Genomic DNA, 23803 nt, shown 5'->3' with positions numbered 1-23803 from the left:
TTATATTGATATCATTATCATAGTCATTCATCATATAGTCTAGATCATGTGGGTGTGTCAGATAGCATAATGATGAAGGGAAATACATAAATATGACCTTACTAAATATTCATTACTAAATATAGAGCAAATTATTCTGTTACTTCTAACTAACTATTCTAGTTACTATGGAAATGATAACATTACAACAAGCACATGAATATAAGCCTTTCTTTTAGATTACAGCTGTAACTCCTGTCCAATCCGTGCCATTATACAAAATGAATCTTCTGACCAATCAGATTCGAGGATTCAGCCATGCTCAGATATTTTTTTTATCATGGTAATTATTAATAAACCTGTATGAATTCATACTCACCTCTCCTTTTTGGCCAGGAGGACCGAATGGACCCTGAAATAGGAAAAGATTTCATTTTAATTTTTTCCCAAAAGAATGTATTTTATACCCAAGCATCATCAGAACTCCTCTTTCTCTCTTTCTCCCTTCCCCACTTTCTCTCTCTTTTTAAATTAATATAATAATGAATATTTAATACGTACTGTTTCTCCATTCTCTCCGGGCAAGCCGTCACTTCCAGCCATTCCCTAAACAAATGCATAAACACACATATATACACACACACACACACACACACACACACACACACACACACACACACACACACAACAAAGATATAAAGCAACATAGATGCACTGGTTTAAATTAAAAAAAATAAAAAATTGAAGGAGAAATAGTCGTACAATGTCGCCTTTCGGTCCTGAAGCTCCTGTTGGTCCCTGTCAGAGACACAGAATCAAAAATAGGTAGATAAATTAATTCATAATTGTGTGTGTGTGTCCGTGTGTCCAGGCTGTAGCCCTCTATAAGGCCAGGCTTTGTTATTTTTCTCGGGTCCCTGCACTGTAGCTGAACAGGAGCTGCCTTTGTTAGATGTTTCGTGTAAATATTTTATAAAAACATGGCAGTTCTAGCCGGTTAAGAGAAATAGTGTCCGCCTGTGCTCGTTTATTCAGTGTGTATGTACGCTGTACGGTTTAAATCAGTCATAACTGCTAATAAATGAATTATATTTCATTAATTATAAGAATACTGCTGAAACGTCTTCTTTCTCCATCATGTACAGTATTTTACACAACATACATTTACACTGTATGGAGGTTTTATTTATGTATGATACTTTATAGCCATCTATAACTGGACAGGGACCACCATAGGACCAGTCTGAGCAAACACAGCACCTTTTTGGGGTATTTAAACACAAACTTCTGCACTGTTGGTCACCTTGGATGCGTCCAATTAGAAGCTAAAGCTCATACAACGCATGCATGATGTCAGGGATGGGAATATGTGACGTGGAAGGTCTTTTATAGATTCACTTCTCTAATCTTAAAGGATTTAATCAGATTTACATTTACATCCTTATCTAGAGAGACTCAGATTTTATCTCATTTTATACAAATTGAGGGTTAAGGGTCTTGCTCCGGGGCCTAGCAGTGGCAGCTTTGGTGGACCTGGGATTCAAACTCACAACCATCTGATCAGATAAGCTACCACATTCCCACATTCCAAGTTTTTGTGACTTGTACATTTTCACTTACCCGGTCTCCAAAGTCTCCCCTGAGTCCAGTTGGACCCGGAAGCCCGGGATCTCCAAGAGCACCTTTAATTCCCTGTTAATCACAGCACTGTATTGTTATTATAATTAATTTCCAGAACACAGGCCAACTCTGAGGTCACATACTGACTAATTCCAATAACTTTATGAGAAATATTTTGGACTGTGTTTACAATTCAACAGTGTTTCATTATCCACTTAAACTCTAATATGTTATGTAACTAAAATAAAATGTTTATTATTTAGATGTAATCAAATGATCGTTGTTTTGTTTACTAACCTGGAATCCTTTAACTCCCTGAGGTCCTGGATTTCCAATTAGGCCGATGCCTCCCTGCAAAATCACCACAGGATGTTAATCAGAATCATTACGAGCACAAGTTTTGAACGGCTCCCGGATGTACACGCAACTTAGCCGGTGTTCGGTTTGGTTCATTCGTATGCCGAAAATTGCTCCGTATGTTGACGCAAATTTCTTGCAAAATTTCAATTCTTCATGCAAAAATTCGTAAGAGAGGGCATTCGATATGCCAAGTGTCTCAGTGCTCGCTGAACTGAAGTTCTCACTCACTGATACTGCTTGATGTGTGTGTGCACATGTCACCACGCTCACTGATAATGCTCTGTACACTCAGCGCTCTCTATTAAAGATAGTTTCGAAACATACACCAATCAGTCATAACATTATAACCACCTGCCTATTGTGTTGGTCCTCATTTTGCGGCCAAAACAGTATACTTTTGATAGTTACTGACCACTGCAGACCAGGAACACCCCACAAGAGCTGCAGTTTTGGAGATGCTCTGATCCAGTCGTCTGTCCACCATCACTCGCACAAATCCTTACGCTTGTCAATTTTTCCTGCTTCTAACACATCAAATGTTCACTTGCTGTCTAATATATCCCACCCACTGATAGGTGCCATGATGAGATCATCAGTCTTATTCACTTCACCTCCCACTGCTCATAATGTTATGACTGATTGGTGTATTTGTTCAGGTTTCTTGCAGGACAATGCTGTAGTTCTCTTGTATTTTAACTGACCGCCGGGTTTGCAGTCTGCTTTGCTTTCGGTTGCTATCGTTAATCATGACCTACATCCAGATCAGTGCAACTCCACAGCAATGTACACTAAACTTAAAGTATATAATCCAGTTATCGGACCACTGTCTATCTACTATATATCTATAATACTTAATCGTTTATAGATGCATTTCTTCCTTGGATGCAAAGTATCTATGCAAATGAAGCATTCTCATCAACATAATCAACAAAACTAGATCTGCAAATCTTTAGCTTGGGGTGGTAAAAAGTTTTGTTCCTCTTATCGTACAATGAAATGACAATACAACAATGAGAAAGGCGATCTGATAAAACTCTAACGTTTGGAACTGAACAAAGAGTGTACACACAAATAACGTTTACATTAAAAAAAGGCTTAATTTCAATACCATATGGAATATTATATCTAATATCTGAAGTAGAATGAGAGAGAGAGAGCCTTTAAAAGGCTGAGTCACGGCTCAGTCGTAATTCTCTGCCCTCTATCATAAACACATTATTTGTTCTCCAGTTCTCTCCTATCTCTGTAAATGTCATTCTGAATATTTTTCACGATGTTACTGTTATTAAAATCTTTTGTTGCTTAGCAACGTCTGACCCGTACGATCCTCCACACACGAGCCATCAGGGTCTATTGTTTGATAAATAAGCAGAAACTTGGCTGGAGCAGTAACTCTGCTGTTATATGATATCTAATATCTGAACTGACAAGAAACAAAGTATAAAGTATAAAGAGTATAAAGCTCCCCAGAGTTTAGAGTATAAAGAATTTCCCCACATGGTTTTTGGACTCATGATGAAGATTTTATAAGCATTGTAGCGTCCTTACATGATGTACTTAAAGATCTTATGTTGATTATGTGGGTGAAAATATGACAGTTGTATTGGCAAAATGCTCTAATGTGTGTGTGTGTGTGTGGTGAATACATATGTATGTGTGTGATTGAGTGTGTGTGTGTGTATTTGTTTCATTTCATCTTTAATATTTTACTCTAAAATGTGTGTGATTGTGTGTGTGTGTATTTGTTTCATTTCAACTGTAATATTTTAATGTAAAATGTGTGTTTATGTGTTAGTGTGTGATTCTGAGTGTGTGTGTGTGTGTGATTGTGAGTGTGTTTGTGTTCTTAAAAGATTCATTTGAAGTGTAATATTTGACTCTATAATATTACTCCTGTGTAATGTACTCACAGCAATGCCTCTGGGTCCTGCTTCACCTCGCTCTCCTGGAATTCCAATCTCTCCCTGTTGGAGGAGGCAAAATAAAAGTCATTCATGGATCTAAAACATATTTTCATATATATATATATATATAAATGTATGTGTATATATATATATATATATATATATATATATATACACATATATATAAATTTATATTTATATATATATATAAATATATATATATATATATATATATATATATATATATATATATATATATATATATCATATACAGTGAGGGAAAAAAATTATTTGATCCCCTGCTGATTTTGTACGTTTGCCCACTAACAAAGAAATGATCAGTCTGTAATTTTAATGGTCGGTGTATTTGAACAGTGAGAGACAGAATAACAACAAAAAAATCCAGAAAAACACATTTCAGAAAAGTTCTACATTGATTTGCATTTTAATGAGTGAAATAAGTATTTGATCCCCAAGTCTATCAATCAGAAAGATTTCTGGCTCCCAGGTGTCTTTTATACAGGTAAGGAGCTGAGATTACAGTAGGAGCACTCTCGGGGAGTGCTCTTAATCTCAGCTCATTAACTGTATGAAAGACACCTGTCCACAGAAGGAAGCAATCAATCAGATTCCAAACTCTCCATCATGGCCAAGACCAAAGAGCTGTCCATGGATGTCAGGGACAAGATTGTAGACCTACACAAGGCTGGAATAAGCTACAAGACCATCGCCAAGCAGCTTGGTGAGAAGGTGACAACAGTTGGTGTGATTATTCCCAAATGGAAGAAACACAAAAGGTTTCAATTTTCCTCGGTCTGGGGCTCCATGCAAGATCTCACCTCATGGAGTTTCAATGATCATGAGAACGGTGAGGAATCAGTCCAGAATTACACTGGAGGATTTTGTCAATGATCTCAAGGCAGCTGGGACCACAGTCACCAAGAAAACAATTGGTAACACACTACGCCATGAAAGACTGAAATCCAGTAGCTCCCGCAAGGTCCCCCTGCTAAAGAAAGCACATGTACAGGCTCATCTGAAGTTTCCCAGTGAACATCTGAATGATTCAGAGGAGAACTGGGTGAAAGTGTTGTGGTCAAATGAGACCAAAATCAAGCTCTTTGGCATCAACTCAACTTGCCGTGTTTGGAGGAGGAGGAATGCTGCCTATGACCCCAAGTACACCATCCCCTGGTGATGGACAACTGCACCGCATCAAAGGGACGATGGACGGAGCCATGTCCTGTTAAATCTTGGATGAGAACCTCCTTCCCTCAGCCAGGGCATTGAAAATGGGTTGTGGATGGATATTCCAGCCTGACAATGACCCAAAACACACGGCCAAGGCGGTGGTTCAAAAAGAAGCACATTAAGGTCCTGTAGTGGCCTAGCCAGTCTCCAGACCTTAATCTCATAGAAAATCTGTGGAGGGAGCTGAAGGGTCAGCCACAAAACCTTAATGACTTGGAGAGGATCTACAAAGAGGAGTGGGCCCAAATTCCTTGAGATGTGAGATGTGTGCAAACCTGGTGGCCAACTACAAGAAATGTCTGACGTCTGTGATTGCCAACAAGGGTTTGCCACCAAGTACTAAGTCATGTTTTGCAAAGGGGTCAAATACTTATTTCACTCAATAAAATGCAAATCAATGTAGAACTTTTCTGAAATGTGATTTTCTGGATTTTTTTGTTGTTATTCTGTCTCTCACTGTTCAGATAAACCTACCATTAAAATTACAGACTGATCATTTCTTTGTCAGTGGGCAAACGTACAAAATCAGCAGGGGATCAAATCATTTTTTCCCTCACTGTATATATATGTATGTATGTATTCATATAAACTACATTGAATAAGAATATTTAAAGATTATTTGAGATTATTTATTGAGTTAGATATTAAAAATAATAACTACATAATAGAACAAACTCTATAGCTATATAAAAGAATATTGTAAGGCCTAAGAATTATTTTACTCAACAAATATATAACAAAAGATGTCTGTCTGTCTGTCTGTCTGTCTATCTATCTATCTATCTATCTATCTATCTATCTATCTATCTATCTATCTTGCATAAAAATCATTGAAAAAGCATTAAAAAGCATTAAAGCATTAAAAAGCAATCAAAAAGCATAAAAATAACTGAACAGTAAAACAGAAAAGTTTTAGAAGAAAAGTCTTTAGATAACTTCATATTAAAATAAATATGTAAAATAAATAAATACACAGAGAAGGTCTGGATTAAAAACAGTGTGTATTAAACATGCAGCTGTATTTTGGCCTTCAGAGTGTATTAATCTGTTCTAGTCTGATCAGATAGTCATGACCATGCCTGAGGTGTTCGGCTACAAACGCCAGTCAGATACATACAGGAATACCTGGCTCTCCAGCTGGTCCCACTTCTCCCGTCTTTCCTTGGTCACCCTGTAGGATGGAAAGAGTTGAAGAGTTAAAATGTTCATTTAAATCAGAGTTTAAAATGTTTTAAATTTAACAGAATGGTGAGATGTGATGGTATCTCTGTACATCTGAAATAAGATAAAAAGATATCCCCCTTTTCTCAGATCTGAAACCAGTCCAAAAATATTTGGACTCTCTGCACTTCCACTTTTTTGTCTTTGCTGCCATCAAAGAAGGTGGACTTTCTTTCTCTCTCCTCTCTCTCTCTCTCTCTCTCTCTCTCTCTCTCTCTCTCTTTTTCTTTCTCTCTCTCTCTCTCTCTCTCTCTCTCTCTCTTTCTTTCTTTCTTTTTCTAAAACTGTCCCAGTTAACTGTATATCAGGAAAGCAAGTTGTGTTGTGTTACTCACAACAACTCCTTTGGCACCTTTTACTCCAGCCTTTCCTGGCAGACCCTGAAAACAAACACACACACACATTTATACACTGCTGTACACAATGCTGTTAAGCTGTACTACAGAGTGAACATAAAACTATCAATAATATACATTTTATCTGGTTATATTATTAACACTAATATCTGACGTGTCTCCATGTTCTGCATACTTACAGGTAAACCGTTAGGCCCTTTCTCTCCGGGAACTCCCGGCCGTCCAGCATCACCCTGATGGAGAATTAGCACGAGATGTTCACACCTAGACTACTTCTGAGTGTATCCATGACACAAAGATCAATTTTACCTTCAGAAATGTCAAAAACCAGCCTTACTTTTTCACCATCGTATCCCTGAGTGCCATCTTTGCCGTCTCTGCCTGGCATGCCCTGTTTGAGACACAGGTGTGTGTTAAATCATCTCACACACTCATATACTGCTATATTATAATCAAATCACATTTAGAATCACTTACAGGTTCTCCTTTGGGGCCTAGATTTCCAGGCAGACCTTTAGGACCGATTTTACCCTGGAGAGAAAAGAGGTCATGATGTCAGGGTTATTACTTCATATTTTCAAGCAACAGGAAATAAAAGTGTGGCTTGATCCTTGATGGTGATGTATTTTCATCAGGTTTGTGGGTGTGGCCTTTACAGAATTCTTTTTACATTTTATTTTAGGTCCACTGAGAAATCTATATAACCCACTAAATGGTTTGTACACATTTTTGTTTAAAAAGTAATTAATTTACATGGCACATGTGCTTGCTTTCTTACTAGCTTTATTGGCAGATTACAAAAAGAATCTGATCGTACTATACAGACATAACAGGCATAACATTATGACCACCTGCCTAATATTGTGTTGGTCACCCTTTTGCTGCCAAACAGCCCTGACCTGTCATGCACTGTGTATTCTGACCCCTTTCTATCAGAACCAGCATTAACTTCTTCAGCAATCTGAGCAACAGTGGCTTTTCTGTTGGATCGGATCACACGGGACAGCCTTCACTCCCCACATCTCTGGTTCACCGCTGTTCCTTCCTTGGACCACTTTTGACAGATACTGACCACTGCAGACCAGGAACACCACCACAAGAGCTGCAGTTTTAGAGATGCTCTGAGCCAGTGGTCTATCCGCCATCACAATTTGGCCCTTCGTCAAACTCGCTCTCGCTTGATCATCAGTGTTTATCACTTCACCTATCACTGCTCACAATGTTATGCCTGAACAATGTGTCTATATACAATACAGACATACCTTTGATCTTCGCTACCTTCTTCTGAGCTTTAGGTTTATAGAAATCATCGTTCTAAGGTTGTTTTATTCACTATTTTTTAAAGATAGTGAGTGAGGAACTGAAGAAATGTCGGGCCACATGTGCCGTAGAATGGGTTGTGAGGCATTGTGTCAGTGTTTGGATTTGTCCGCAAAATTTCTTTCTTTCTTTCTTTCTTTCTTTCTTTCTTTCTTTCTTTCTTTCTTTCTTTCTTTCTTTCTTGCTTTCTTTCTTGCTTTCTTTCTTGCTTTCTTTCCCTCTCTCTCGTTTTTCTTTCTTTTTTTCTTTCTTTCTCTCTCGCTCTCTCTCTCTTTCTATATCTTTCTTTCTTTCACTTTTCACGCAGTTATATTGCTGCTGAAATCGTAGATTTTGTGCTAAAAAACAAGGATTGCCTTCTGCTTAAAATCAACTATAGAACTTTATGCTGCTATAATAGTGTCTATTATGTTGATGCTCTTTTAGTGACAAAGATCAGTTATTTAGAGTTTCTAAAGTCAATAGCTTTAACCCTGAGTAGAGAAAAGCCACTTATCCATTTCATAATCATGTAGCAGCTAGTAATATTATTTTTTTTGATGTCATTATCTATACCAGTATGGCATAACAATGATGTCATAACACTTTTCAGGACATCCCAGCGTCTGGTTGTTGTAAATGCACACTCACAATTTCTCCTTTAGGTCCTTTAAAACCCACGGGTCCTCTCTCTCCGGCGTCACCCTGGAATTATCAAATGAGACACACAGAGCTCTTTTATTGTTGAGACTCGTTCCTTGAGTGCAGGTTAAAAGCTGGAGGATAATTAAGATGGAGGACACTGAGGTATCGATGTTATGGAGATACTCACTGTTTTTCCAATCACACCAAGAATACCAGGCTTGCCCCGGAAACCTGGCAAACCCTACAAGCAGAAGGGGAATGATAGAAAGCCAAATGTCAATAATTAATACAGATGATGATGATGATGATGATGATGATGAAGAGGTGAAATTGCTTACTCTGTCTCCGACGGGTCCCACAGGACCTGGAAGTCCTCTCAAACCTCGAGGGCCCTGAAAGAAGATGACCACAAACCTGGTGATTAATCAGTGCTTTTAGCTCCATTTCCTTCAGTATAGAGGCTGTAGTGTGTGGATGTTTGTTTGTATTTCACTCAAATTTACTTCAGCTAAAAGCCCACATAGATTTCTTCAACGAGCTTTTCTCTGTTCTGTGTTTTTTATTTTTTATTTAAATTTTTAACCCCAATCTTTCATATGTTCTTTCTTCACAGCAGCAGATGATTCATGGTGATTCATTCAGGAAATGCAGCAGATGTTTCATGGTGTAATTAAGGAATGAAAACTACAGGGCATGCTGTTATAGGAAACTAATCATCAGGTGGCATGATGAAGTCTGAAACAAAGTGGATACCATGTTGATCATACTAATCATCCTTAATTTTTCCCATTTATAGTTATGTATAATGTTGATGAGTGAAATGACGTCCATGAGACAACATTTTTTCTTACGTGAAGTTAAGTAGTCTTTATTTGTCACATATACATTACTGCACAGTGAAATTCTTTTCTTCACATATCCAATCCTTGGGGGTTGGGGTCAGAGCACAGGGTCAGCCATGATGCAGAGCCCCTGGAGCAGGGTGGGTTGGGGGCCTTGCTCAAGGGCCCAGCAATGGCAGGTTGCTGGGGCTTGAACCCTGATCTTCCATTCAACGACTCAGAAGTCAATGACCTTAACCACTTGAGCCACCACTGCCTGTTTATAGCAGCTATAAACAGTATTTCCCTGACTAGCCTCTTTAAATTAATAAAACAGAACTAAACAAAACTAAACAAAACAAAACAAAAAAAACACACTCTAACTCCTCTGTCTGTAAAACTCCTTCTAGACTCCTTCCATAAACGGCTCCATAAAGGAAACCAAATCAATATCTTTCTGTTTGTTAAATCTTATTTATTTATCAGTCTTAGATTATGCACCATGTCTGCTATACTCTTCCCTGTGGATGAGCTGTTACCATAGAAACGATAATATATATTAGAACAAGTGCATTAGTATGAACCTGTAATATTTTTAGTTACTTTTGTCAGAGATGCTCTTATAGAACACATCCTGACCAATCAGATTTGAGAATTCAAAAGCACTGCTATAAATACATAATATAATAACAGCGCTTCAGCTCATATCCTGTAGTCTTTGTGCCATTAGTGGTACTGTAGTTTCTTCGTTGAAGCCTGGAGAATGTCTCTAAATTCATCCTTAATTAGGTTCGTAGTCTGTTGCCATGGTGATGCTAATTTCCATGACCATGAACTTCTCTCCAGAATGGATCATTGGTTAATTCTGATTACTGATACTGGCTGATACACTACTACTGTTAATATAATGAAGCATTTCCACTGAAATAGAATATTAGCTCCTGGACTTAGTGGAAATGGGCGTGTTATGTGAACTATAGAGTCTATAGGATGGATCTCTCACCTGTAGACCAACAGTTCCTGGGATTCCAGGAGGGCCAGGCGGGCCTTGCTCACCCTGTAGAGAACATTTAGAGATAGTTACACAAGCACGCCCTGTCAGTACATATATACCTATATATCTAATCATCTAATATATCCAGCCATCACTTCATCATTTAATCAAATATTGATAATTAAAAAAATGCCAAAAATTATCCAATCATGCTCCAATCTTACCTTCTCTCCATCTTTCCCTGGCTCTCCTTTGTCTCCTTTGTGTCCTGTGTGTCCCTAAAAGGTTGTAGAAAGGCCAATTAAAAGCAATAGGAATAATAAATTTCAGAGAATGAGATTTCTCTACAGAAAATCCATGCAGAAATATCTAGCTTCTGATGAGTTACCTTGAAACCGGGCATTCCAGGAGGCCCCGGGGGTCCCGGTGGACAGATAGCAGGACACTGAAACAAGATACATGATGCTTTCATAACAAAATATTCAGTTCATATAAATTAGTGATTATAAAATGTTAATATTGATTATAAATCAAATAAAATGTACTCAAAATGTAAAATTATTTTAAAAACTATTTATGACTGACATTTATAAAATGCTGGAAAAACCAACTAAACAAAAATAAATGAAAGAATTAAATAAATAATTAAAATTTCATATTATTATGAATTTGAGTTTAATCAATTTATACAAAATGTTTAGTATTAAATATTTAGTAAACACTTTATAACCAATTTGGTTCATGTAATAAACAGACTAGTTTACATGAACTTTTTTAAACAATTTTTATTTTTTTAAACACAATAAAAAATTTAGTTTTCGTTCAGTTAATTTAGAATTTAAAGCTACATTACATTATGCTAAAAGCTAATTCTATTTTATTTCCAAATTTCCATTTTGTTTTTCATTTTATTTATTAATTTTTTAAATAAATTATTCACACATTCACACTGTCAAGAAAAGAAAGAATAAAGAAAAGTTATTTTAATGGACATTTTAACCTGCAGTTTAAATGTAACAGAAATGATTTTTGTTATGATTTACATGAAAGATTTTTCATTCAAAAGATTTCCAGTAGAAAACAATATCATATTGAATTATTGGAATGTATCATGGAAATTCCAATGTATCATGTATGTATCATGGAAATTCCATGATACATTTAGCAATGAACTTACCAGTAAATCTCCATTTCCCTCAGGAAGAGCTCCGGGGAGTCCCTAAACAGGCAAGGAAGAACAAAAATCGCAGTTACGTATCGAAGATCAACTCTTCGACAAACTCTCTAGACAAATTCTTCTTTCACTCTTTTTCCAGCTCGCTTGAGCTTCAGGAATACAGAGGAGTTGATTGTTTACCATAATATCAATTCTGCATGAATACTGATTATGATAATGATGATGATGTTTATTATTATTATTATTATTATTATTATTATTATTTCTTTCACCACTTTTTTTATTATTTCAAGTATCAAGTGGAGCACTTACAGGCGGTCCATCTGGACCTGGAAGCCCTGGAAGTCCTGGAAGACCTTCTGGTCCCTAAAGAGAGACAACAGATGAACAGATGGTAAACTGGTGACACTAAAATCCAGTGTGTAAAAGTCTGTAAAGTTCTTTTAATTCTTTATTATTACTACAATGAATAATAACACTGAATTTTAATACTGTAGCATATTTTATACTTTTATAATGGATTAATAATAAACAACTCTAACACACTAGAATCCTCAAAACTTTTGAAAGAGCAGTTCAGCCACCAAAAGTAATGTAATATACTTTTTTAAAAAGCTTTAGTCGATCAACCAAAAGGTTTTACATCGTCTTTAATTAGGAAGAATGACCCTAATTTAGCTAAGAAGTAGTGAAAGTTTCTAGCTTCTGATTTTGGCAGTGTGTAAATCAGATCTAAATCCTCACACATTCTTAAAACACACCGTTTAGATCAGTTTAATAAAATCTACACATCATATTAAAGCTATATGATGATCCTAAACACCAGTTCTGCTGTCAAGCGTTAGACCATGCTGATGAAGAAAGCGATTCGGCTTAAAGTTAAAGCGTCTACTGTTTTTACAGTATGCTTCTAGATTTTTCCATGTTTCTTCACATTTATGGGTGACAGAGTGTCATACAAACCACATCATGTCTGTCCGAGACACTGATATGATTCCTGTAGGTTTCAGCATTTGGGATTTCAGCATTTCTATCTTTTGAGTATTTAATCTTTTGCAATTTCTCTGTTTTCAACAGAGACTTGTCCTGGACCTCTGTGCTGCTGTGTGAAGAAGATTAGAAGACTCACTGGAGGTCCCTGAGGTCCTACACCACCAGGCAGTCCATTAGCTCCAGACAGGCCCTGAGATCACACACACACACTTTGCGATTTCTGTCTCATCCACAGTATGAAGTGATAATGAGTGACAGGAGTAACAGATAACTGTACTTACAGGAGCTCCAGGTCTCCCTCTGCCCTAAGACACACACAAACACACACACAGGTTTATGTTATGAATTAATGAACATCAGACACTTTAAAAATAACAATAATGAAATGAATTTAAAAAAATTACAAATCGTATTATTATTACAAACACTGGGATGAATTAAAGGAATAATAATGAAACTGTCATAAAGTGTTATGATAAATAAAAATATATTCTAGGAATAATATAATATAATAATCATATAATTTTGGATACACAATGTTCTAGGAAAATGGAGCTCAAGGAATATGGAGTCCTGATTGTATAGATCCCTAGAAATATAGACGTCCGGAAACCCTGGGAATGTTAATATTAATCCTGGGGACAATAATGATGGGGAATATAGGACCATGGGGATGTTAATCCTGGGAATATTAATATCAGGGATTATAAGACCCTGGGGATGTTAAACCCTAAGAACATTAATACTGGAGAATATAGGACCCTGGGAATGTTGATGGAGAATATTAATCCTGGGGACATTAATACAGGGGAAAATATTACCATGGGAATGTTAATCCTGGGGACATTAATACAGGGGAAAATATTACCATGGGAATGTTAATCCTGGGGACATTAATACAGGGGAAAATATTACCATGGGAATGTTAATCCTGGGGACATTAATATGGGGGATTATAGGACCCTGGGAATGTTAATCCTGGGGACATTGTGTGTGGTACAATACAATACCCTGGGAATGTTAATTCCTAAGAACATTAATTCTGAAGAAAATAGGACCCTGGGGATGTTAATCCTGAAGAATATTAACCCTGGGGACATAAATACAGGGTAAAATAGGACCTTGGGAATGTTAATCCCTAAGAGCATTAATGCTGGAGAAAATGGGACCCTGGGGATGTTAATCCTGGAGAATATTAATCCAGGGGACAATAATCATGGGAATATAAGACCATGCAGATGTTAGTCCCAGAGAAAATTAATCCTGGGGACATTAATGAGGGGAATATTGGACCCTGGGAATATTTATCCTGGGGATATTAATAGGGGGGAATAAAGGACCCTGGGAATGTTAATCCCTAAGAACATTAATCCTGGAGAATATAGGAACATGGGAATGTTAATCATGGGAATAATTATCCTGGGGAAATGAATCCAGGAGAATACAGGGCCCTTGGAACATCAACCCAGGGAGTAATAATCCTGCAAATATAAATCCATCCCTGGGAATACACAGCCCTGGGAACATTACTCCATCCCTGAAGAGGGCCCTAGGATTATAGGGGTCTTGGGATTATAGGTCCAGGACTCTACAGCTGTTTTCTCTATAATTCTGTACAGTAAATGATATTTTATTGGTGTAATATTTCATATTTTCTAATTTGAATATGATGTGTGGAGTATTTTCTGCAACAGTATTAGTATGTAATAAATGCAGTAATGGTGATGTTAAATACAGTGGGAAGGTGACTGTTCTGAGAGGTTAAAGGTAGGAATCTTTTCAGTAAACTGAAGACTTTGTCTTTATATTAACTCTTCAAAAAACCTGCATTCCAAAAACATTTAATAATAAAACCTCTTTATTTTGTTTGTCCAATCGCCGGTCCATTACTCACGCTCATATCTGCTATATCTTGGGGAACAAATACATCTAAAAAGAATTATTCATTATAATGTTTCAAGGTAGACTTACAGGAGGTCCAGGTGGTCCAGGAGGTCCTGCATCACCCTAAAACACAAATATATCATTCATTAAAGATATAATCCTGTGAGGTCAAGGAGGTCAATGCTCAAATCATTAAGCATTCTGATAAAACCTCAAGTCTCTAGTATCAAAAAAATGTAGTTAGAAAGTTCAGGTAGATGAAGCTGTCCTGTGTGTGTGAGTGTTTTGTTTGTGTGTGTGTGTGTGGGGGGGGGTGCTTCTCTGAAATGGAAGAAGGGTTTGTGTTAATAAAAAATAGACTGAAACAAATAGCTTACCAAGTTGAACTTTTTTGTACACAGTTTAAAAACTTCCTAGTTGATGATGTAATGCATCCCAAACTAAGGCCTAATGCCTAATGCCAAAAAGGATAAAACTTTGGACTACAGCTGGGCTAAAAGCACTGTCATCGACCAAGAGCGTTACTGAACATTGTGATGTTATATAGAGACGGCCATCTTGGAAAACTGGAATCACTTTCATGTATGCACTGAACGTAAAGACTCTACTTCTGAGTGTGTAGCAAAAAAAAGTATGCAAATGTCGGGATACACTAGCACAAAGTCATGTAACGCAAGAGAACGTTGTTGCCTAGTTACGCAAACTGTCAACGTAAGCTAACTCCTTGATGCATTTCGGCTTTTCTTCACAAATTGTTCTGTATAGAATTCATCCCAGATATTTTTATTTGCCTCTTGAAGAAAGCCTTTATTTTTATCACATATACAATACTTTTCTTCTCAGATCCCAGCTTTGGAGGTTGAGGTCAGAGCACAGGGTCAGCTATCATACAGCAGTCCTGGAGTAGAGAGGGTTAAGGGCCTTGCTCAGGGCTCCAGCAGTGGCAGTTTGGTGGTGTTGGGGCTTGAACTTTCCAATCAACAACCCAGAGCCTTAACCACTTGAGCCACCACTGCCCCCCAGTTGTGGGTGGGGTTATGGGTGATATTAGTTGAAAAGGTCACTGACCACATTTGATGAAGATACACTATATTGCCACAAGTATTGGGACAACCCTCCAAATCATTGAGTTCAGGTGTTGTATTCAGCCCCTTAGTTCCAGTGAAAAGAACTCTTAATGCTTCAGCTTCATACCAAGACATTTTGGACAATTTCATGCTCTTTGTGGGAACAGTTTGGGGATGACCCCTTCCTGTTCCAACATGACTGCACACCAGTGACCAAAGCAAGGTCCATAAAGACATGGATGAGTGAGTTTGGTGTGGAGGAACTTGACTTGCCTGCACAGAGTCCTGACCTCAACCCCATAGAACACCTTTGGGATGAATTAGAGTGGAGACTGTGAGCCAGACCTTCTCGTCCAACATCAGTGCCTGACCTCACAAATGCGCTTCTAGAGGAATGGTCAAAAATTCCCATAAACACACTCCTAAACCTTGTGGAAAGCCTTCACAGAAGAGTTGAAGCTGTTATAGCTGCAAAGGGCGGGACAACTCCATATTACATTCATGTGCATGGAAAGGCAGACGTCCCAAAACTTCTGGCAACATAGTGTGTATGTTTAATAAAGGGAGGAAAAATGTGAAAATAAATGAGAAAAATATAAAATGAGATATTTGTTAGTCTTTAATGCTTTCCTGCTACTTCTAGCAAAAATAAACACACACACACACACACACACACTCAGCTGTGTTTGATCTGACAGTGTGGTGTGAGCACAAACTAGTAAATTAGTTTCATTTACATTCCAGTGCTAACTTGTGGTTTTCATTCTGCTTAAACTCCGAAGTTGAACTCCGTATTACATCCTTTTCAGAAAAGCTTGTCTTTTGCTAACAACAAACTAGCAAGCTAGCACTAATGAAGTGAACGATCTTTAACATTCATAATGTGTTTATCTTTAAAAAAAATAATAAAAGACAGACTGCTTCTATTCTCTTCAAGCTCTAGATTTAAGCAAACCATGTGACTGTACCTTGATAAACACACGACTCTATAACCACCATGTTGATATGATGTCATATCTTGCTCTTTGGGCAGAGGACACCTTTATCACTTTCCAACTAGGAATTTCAAGTTGTGGAAACGTTATTTTGTGGGAAATCCAGTAAGTTTAAGTTACAAATAAATAAATAAAGTAAATGAATAAAATAAAATAAAATAAAATAAATAAATGAATAAATAAATCGATCTTTCCAGTCTGTCAGTCATCCATTTTTCTTCGGATTGATGCCAGACTAAGAGGTTCATATTTTGTTCATATTTGAACCCTGAAGAATATCCCGGACCTTTCTATATCATAAGCATCACCTTCCTCGATCCCCGTCCTCATCCTCACAGGTTAACACTGTTTTCATCTTCTCTAAATCCGAATTAAAAGTTCTGAGCTCCACATTCCAGACTGGATTAAGATCAGAGGAATCCAGAGGGATTTGACTAAAAACATTCAGCTGATTGCTTGTTAAAATAAAACACACACACACACACACACACACACACACGGAAGCCACTCTGAATATCTTCCAGTTCGCTCTGCAGGAGGTTAATCGATGCTGACACTTTCAGCAAAACTCAAACAGAGAACATGTTTTGTGTTTTTGCAAGGAAAGGAAAGGAAGAAGCATTGTTAAAGGCATTTATAGCCGAACCTCAGCAAAGGAATTTACTTTGATCAGGAGGCAAGTAAATTTTAATTTTTAAGGTGAAAAATAAATAAAGAAACACATTTGTTAAAATTCTGAACAGAGGCTGAACTCTAGTGTTTATGATGCAGTGTTTATTATATAGTGTTTACGATGTGGTGTTTATGATGTAGTGTTTATGATGCAGTGTTTATGATGTAGTGTTTATGATGTAGTGTTTATGATGTAGTGTTTATGATATAGTGTTTATGATGTAGTGTTTATGATGCAGTGTTTATAATGTAGTGTTTATGATATAGTGTTTATGATGTAGTGTTTATGATGCAGTGTTTATGATATAGTGTTTATGATGCAGTGTTTATGATGCAGTGTTTATGATGTAGTGTTTATAATGCAGTGTTTATGATATAGTGTTTATGATGTAGTGTTTATGATATAGTGTTTATAATGCAGTGTTTATGATATAGTGTTTATGATGTGGTGTTTATGATGCACTGTTTATGATATAGTGTTTATGATGTAGTGTTTATGATGTAGTGTTTATGATGTAGTGTTTATGATATAGTGTTTATAATGCAGTGTTTATGATGCAGTGTTTATGATATAGTGTTTATGATATAGTGTTTATGATGTAGTGTTTATGATGCACTGTTTATGATATAGTGTTTATGATATAGTGTTTATGATATAGTGTTTATGATATAGTGTTTATGATGTAGTGTTTATGATGCAGTGTTTATGATATAGTGTTTATGATATAGTGTTTATGATATAGTGTTTATGATGTAGTGTTTATGATGCACTGTTTATGATATAGTGTTTATGATATAGTGTTTATAATGCAGTGTTTATGATATAGTGTTTATGATGTGGTGTTTATGATGCAGTGTTTATGATATAGTGTTTATGATGTAGTGTTTATGATGTAGTGTTTATGATATAGTGTTTATGATGCAGTGTTTATGATATAGCGTTTATAATGCAGTGTTTATGATGCAGTGTTTATGATGCAGTGTTTATGATGCAGTGTTTATGATGCAGTGTTTATGATATAGTGTTTATGATGCAGTGTTTATGATATAGCGTTTATAATGCAGTGTTTATGATGCAGTGTTTATGATATAGTGTTTATAATGCAGTGTTTATGATGCAGTGTTTATGATGCAGTGTTTATGATGTAGTGTTTATGATGCAGTGTTTATGATGCAGTGTTTATGATGTAGTGTTTATGATATAGTGTTTATGATGCAGTGTTTATGATATAGCGTTTATAATGCAGTGTTTATGATGCAGTGTTTATGATGCAGTGTTTATGATATAGTGTTTATGATGCAGTGTTTATGATGCAGTGTTTATGATATAGTGTTTATGATGCAGTGTTTATGATGCAGTGTTTATGATATAGTGTTTATGATGCAGTGTTTATAATATAGTGTTTATGATGCAGTGTTTATGATATAGTGTTTATGATGCAGTGTTTATGATGCAGTGTTTATGATGTAGTGTTTATGATGCAGTGTTTATGATATAGTGTTTATGATGCAGTGTTTATGATGCAGTGTTTATGATATAGTGTTTATGATATAGTGTTTATGATGCAGTGTTTATAATATAGTGTTTATGATGCAGTGTTTATGATATAGTGTTTATGATGCAGTGTTTATGATATAGTGTTTATGATGCAGTGTGTTGACTCAGTGGTACTTACCCTTGGTCCTGGAGGTCCGTCCTTTCCAAGAGGTCCATCAGGACCTGGCAAACCCTAAATAAACAACAGAACACATTTACTCTTAATCCAACTGTAGAACAGATAGATAGAACATAGCAGAGCTACATATAGTGAGTATAAAAAAGTTATGTTGATGAGATTTACAGACACCCTCATCCATTCTTGTTATTTTTATACACCTGAGCAGTTAAGGACCATGCTCAGGCACCCAGCAGTGGCAGCTTGGTGGTCCTGGGATTTAACTCACAACCTTCTAATCAGTAGATCAACATCTTAACCACTGAGCTGTCACTTAACCAGCACTGAGGAGATGTTGATCATTTCACTGAATCTTCAGCTCATGCTGTGACCCTGTCCAGGTGTTGAGGAGTGTACAGGAAGTGCTGCTCACAGGTGGAAATGTGAACCTGTCTCCTAAATTCTAACCAATATTATATATACTTTTCAATCTTTTTCACTCCCTTTGAATTAAAATGTTTGGAAACAAGCGTGCTGAAGTCAATTACCACAGAATGACAGAATTTAAGCAAGAAACATGTCTAAAACATCTGAAAGTCTAAAAAATGTTTGTTAGAAAAAGAAAAAAGTTTTAGATTTAGTGATTCGATTCAGATTTAGTTATTCGATTCAGATTTAGTGATTTGATTTAGATTCAGTGATTCGATTTAGATTCAGTGATTTGATTCAGATTTAGTGATTCAATTCAGATTTAGTGATTTGATTCAGATTCAGTGATTTGATTCAGATTTAGTGATTTGATTCAGATTCAGTGATTTGATTTAGATTTAGTGATTTGATTTATATTTAGTGATTCGAATTATTGATTCAGTTTAGATTCAGTGATTTGCTTTAGATTCAGTGATTCTATTTAGATTCAGTGATTCGATTCGATGCAGGTACAGTGTTTAAAAAAAGCTCCAGATGCTCCCAGTGTTCAATTATTAAATATTTAAATGTACAGTTTAATGTATAAATTTAATGTATAATTTAAAATTAAATAAAATGAACATAAAATCGACTCTTTTCTTTCACAAAAAAAGCAGAATGTTTTCTCTGCAAAATGTCCATATTTATGTTTCTCACCAATAAAAGAATTATACACATAACAAAAGGTTCATAATAAAAATAAAATTCCAGTGAAAACAATATGTATTAGCAGATAATTTTATTACTTAATAATAAAATTTAAAAAAAAAATTGTGCCTCCCTGCTCACAGAAAAACTTTTTACATTAATAATGAACCAAAAAAAAAGGTATTAAACAAACAGAATAAAAATAATTTTATGTTTTTACAGTATTCCTGACGAAGCTTAACAATCTTTAACTAACTAACTTTTACAGAAACTACTTGTTTCAGGAAAGAATTTAAAATAAATATCTCCTAAAAAAATTCTCCGTAGAAGACTGGAATAGCCTAAAGCCCTAACCTGTATAATTATACAGAATACACACACACACACACACACACACACACATATATACATCTGTAAGAAGAAATCTTTAAATATAATCTCAGGCTTTGTCTTACATCTATTCCAGGTAGTCCAGAAAGTCCAGGTTTCCCTGCTGTTCCTGGAATTCCAGCTTTCCCTTTAGGTCCCTAAAGAAAAAAAACCATTAAGAAAAACACCTCATCAGATCTCTTCAGAGACAATAATGTAAATTATATATATATATATATATATAAAATGTATACATATAGATTACTGTTTTGTTTTTTTTTATTGGGTTTTTTAAATTGATTTTATTGTTTATTGATTCATTTTATTGTTTTATTTTTCACCTTCTGTTATATCACTGTTTAAGGAAACACATACAGGGAAAAAAAATCACATTTGAAGAAGGAGGTCATGTGACAAAAGATTAAATTCAGTCTGATGTTTATATTATTTTCACAAATTTGTTGTAGATATTTGGTGTAGATATTTGTTCTAGACTCATAGTATAATTTAAATATTTAAATAATTTCAAATAAAATATATTTAATAATATACTCTATACGCTTTTAAAGAACCTGAACAAATCATGTGAGTAATTCCAACACCTTTCAAGACTTTATCCATTATTATTATTATTATTATTATTATTATTATTATTATTATTATTATTATTATTATTATTATATTGTTATTTATTTATTTCTTTGTTTGTTTATTAATTATTCAATTATTTTTATTTATTTATTTATTTATTTATTTATTTATTTATTTTTAAGCATTTATACACACACTCTGGGGAAACTTTAAATATTCTTGGCAGATCTTTATAAAATAAGACTTTCTTTTTTCAAAACTGTTTAACAATAGAACAATTTTTAGAAAGTTAGAAGCTTCAAATATTCAGAAAGCCAGTGACAAGTCTTTTACATTTTTCAGCCAAAATTTAAATAAATAAAACATATAATAGTTGCTTGTATTTATTTGTTATTATCTTTTAATTTATATTATATTATGTATTATTTATATTATTGAAGTTATAGTATGAATAATTTACAGCACCTAATTACTTCACTTATTAAGAAATTTACTGTAATTTACTGCACATTAGAATAAATATAAAATCATAAAATACACTAAATGACATGGATCAGAGCTAAGAAAGGGGCGTGTCAGTTTCCATGGAAACAAAAAATAATGTGGGAAAATGTTCAGAATAAAAGTGTGTGTTAGTGACGTAATCGTTTGTGTAGCCTTGTTGATGTTGGTATATGTGTGTTTGTGTGTGTGTGTGTGTGTGTGTGCTGCTGCTGTATTGTAAAGGTCAGTCACACTCACAGGTTTTCCAGGAAGTCCAGGTGGTCCTGGTTTTCCCTGCAGAGGAAGCAAAATGTATTTGATTAATTTGTGTTTATTTGTAATTCAGTTTCAACTCCAGCGCTGACTCTGATACAGCCTGAGGCTTCAGGAAGTCACTGATGTGTCGAGTGTTCTTTTATATCATCATCAATCTTTCTATACTAATATAATCTCTCTCTCTCTCTCTCTCTCTGTCTGTTTTATATCGTCAGTAAAACTCTTCTCACCATCTATCCATTTTTTTAGGTAAAGATAAATCCTGGGCCTTTTCCTGTGTTTTCGAGACTGAGACAATTTCATGAATTTGTCAGTGCTTGTAAACATAACGTTTAGACGTCTGTTCGTTTCAGACACTGCCTGATTTGTGTAGTTTAGGAAGAACAAGGAGGAAGAAAGAAAACCTGAGTGTACGGATCCTAAAATCCATCAACATGGATTTGACTAAAAGCACTGGATAGAACAAATAACACCGGCTAAATATCAATATTTCTATATTAATATAAAAATATAGAATCTCTCTCTCATCAATTTTTCTATATTAATATAATCTCATAATATAATTTCATAATACAATCATGATCCAGAATGCAAATGAAGATTTCAGTAGAGAGAAAGTATATGAACTCAGTTTCCAGGGAGGGAAAGGTGAAAGGGGGCGGGGCTTTTAGCGCTTATGGAGTGTTTCCAAGATGCTTACTCTTTACTGAAATCTTCATTTGCATACTGGATCATGATTGGCTCTTAGATCTATCTATCTATCTATCTATCTATCTATCTATCTATCTATCTATCTATCTATCTATCTATCTATCTATCTATCTATCTATCTATCTATCTATCTATCTATCTATCCCTCTGTCTGTCTGTCTATCTATCTATCTATCTATCTATCTATCTATCTATCTATCTATCTATCTATCTATCTATCTATCTATCTATCTATCTATCTATCCCTCTGTCTGTCTGTCTGTCTGTCTATCTATCTATCTATCTATCTATCTATCTATCTATCTATCTATCTATCTATCTATCTATCTATCTATCTATCTATCTAAGAGCCAATCATGATGCAGTCTGCAAATTAAGATTAGAGAGTAAAGAGAGAGTATATGAATGTTTACCCAGTTTTCATGGAGGGAAAGGTAAAGGGGGCGGGGCTTTTAGAGCTTATGGAGTGATTCCAAGATGCTTAATGAAGGTAAAAGTGGAGAGAGAGTTTAACACTTGTGACTACAGGCTTCAACATGAAACAGGAGGTGAAATGAAAGAGGGACAAGAGGACGAGGGTGGAAGGGTAGGGTAGAGCGTAGGGGGTAGGAGGCTAGGCCGAGGGAACCGGGTGGGTGGGGTCGGGGGGGGGGGGCATTAGAAGGCCCTGTTTGATTTTCTGAGGCTGTATGAATGAGTTCTCTGTCTGTTCCAGTCCAAGCTCCTCTGCTACTCTGCTTCTCATTTACGGAGGAAACAGGACGTGTTTTCTTAGTAAACTAATCTGAGTTTTCTGCAGTTTTGCACTTCAGTGATTCTTCATTTAAACATCAAGCTTTGACATTTAACATGCAGATAAGCCGCGCATGCTGGAGCTCCATCAGGAGGTAATGGAGTGATGGATGATTATCAGTAGAGATGAGGTGAGGCAATAAGACCAAACCTGACCCCCCCAGACACCCCAAAGTATAAAATAAAATAAAAAAAATCACGATGCTTCAAGACATTCCTACAAAAACATTCTTCAGTATTTACTGTGAGCAGCTTTGCAATAAATAAAATCTGTGAGTTCATTATTACCTACATAAAAATCTCAAATAGTTAATAAAAATAGTCGTGATGTCAATATCTCTGAGAAATATATAGAGACATTTATCAAAATAATAAAAAATAACATTATATCATTCTGTAACTTAGTGATGATAAAGAATGGATTAAAAAGTGAAGGGAAATTTATTTACATTTTTATAAATTTCTTAAATTATTCAAAACTAAATTCTAATTTATTTTACAATTGTAAAAACAGATTTTAAACATCTACTCAGCTGCGTCCAATAAAGTTTTCAATTAAGATCAAATTTTTA

At 35.5% G+C, this 23803-nt stretch overlaps 1 protein-coding gene across 1 annotated transcript in view; it reads right to left on the bottom strand.

The window, feature by feature from the left end:
- col9a3 (collagen, type IX, alpha 3) overlaps positions 1–23803 on the bottom strand; it is a 29057-nt gene that overhangs the window by 2169 nt on the left and 3085 nt on the right. The window contains exons 3-27 of the mRNA XM_058410934.1: positions 21711–21746; positions 20465–20536; positions 18915–18968; positions 14592–14627; positions 12902–12925; positions 12757–12810; positions 11940–11993; positions 11628–11669; positions 10839–10895; positions 10675–10728; positions 10460–10513; positions 8974–9027; positions 8823–8876; positions 8642–8695; positions 7169–7222; positions 7029–7082; positions 6871–6924; positions 6671–6715; positions 6232–6285; positions 3870–3923; positions 1897–1950; positions 1600–1671; positions 742–777; positions 541–585; positions 359–391 (exon numbers count right to left, since the gene is read on the bottom strand). Coding sequence (XP_058266917.1) covers positions 359–391; positions 541–585; positions 742–777; positions 1600–1671; positions 1897–1950; positions 3870–3923; positions 6232–6285; positions 6671–6715; positions 6871–6924; positions 7029–7082; positions 7169–7222; positions 8642–8695; positions 8823–8876; positions 8974–9027; positions 10460–10513; positions 10675–10728; positions 10839–10895; positions 11628–11669; positions 11940–11993; positions 12757–12810; positions 12902–12925; positions 14592–14627; positions 18915–18968; positions 20465–20536; positions 21711–21746 — 1254 coding nt within the window. The remainder of the gene's footprint in view (positions 1–358; positions 392–540; positions 586–741; positions 778–1599; positions 1672–1896; positions 1951–3869; positions 3924–6231; positions 6286–6670; positions 6716–6870; positions 6925–7028; positions 7083–7168; positions 7223–8641; positions 8696–8822; positions 8877–8973; positions 9028–10459; positions 10514–10674; positions 10729–10838; positions 10896–11627; positions 11670–11939; positions 11994–12756; positions 12811–12901; positions 12926–14591; positions 14628–18914; positions 18969–20464; positions 20537–21710; positions 21747–23803) is intronic.

The sequence above is a fragment of the Hemibagrus wyckioides genome, linkage group LG15 (genome assembly GCF_019097595.1).
Source record: "Hemibagrus wyckioides isolate EC202008001 linkage group LG15, SWU_Hwy_1.0, whole genome shotgun sequence".
Lineage (NCBI taxonomy): Eukaryota > Metazoa > Chordata > Actinopteri > Siluriformes > Bagridae > Hemibagrus > Hemibagrus wyckioides.
The sequence above is the reverse complement of the archived record's forward strand: the minus strand, read 5'-3'. Positions and strand labels throughout refer to the sequence as shown.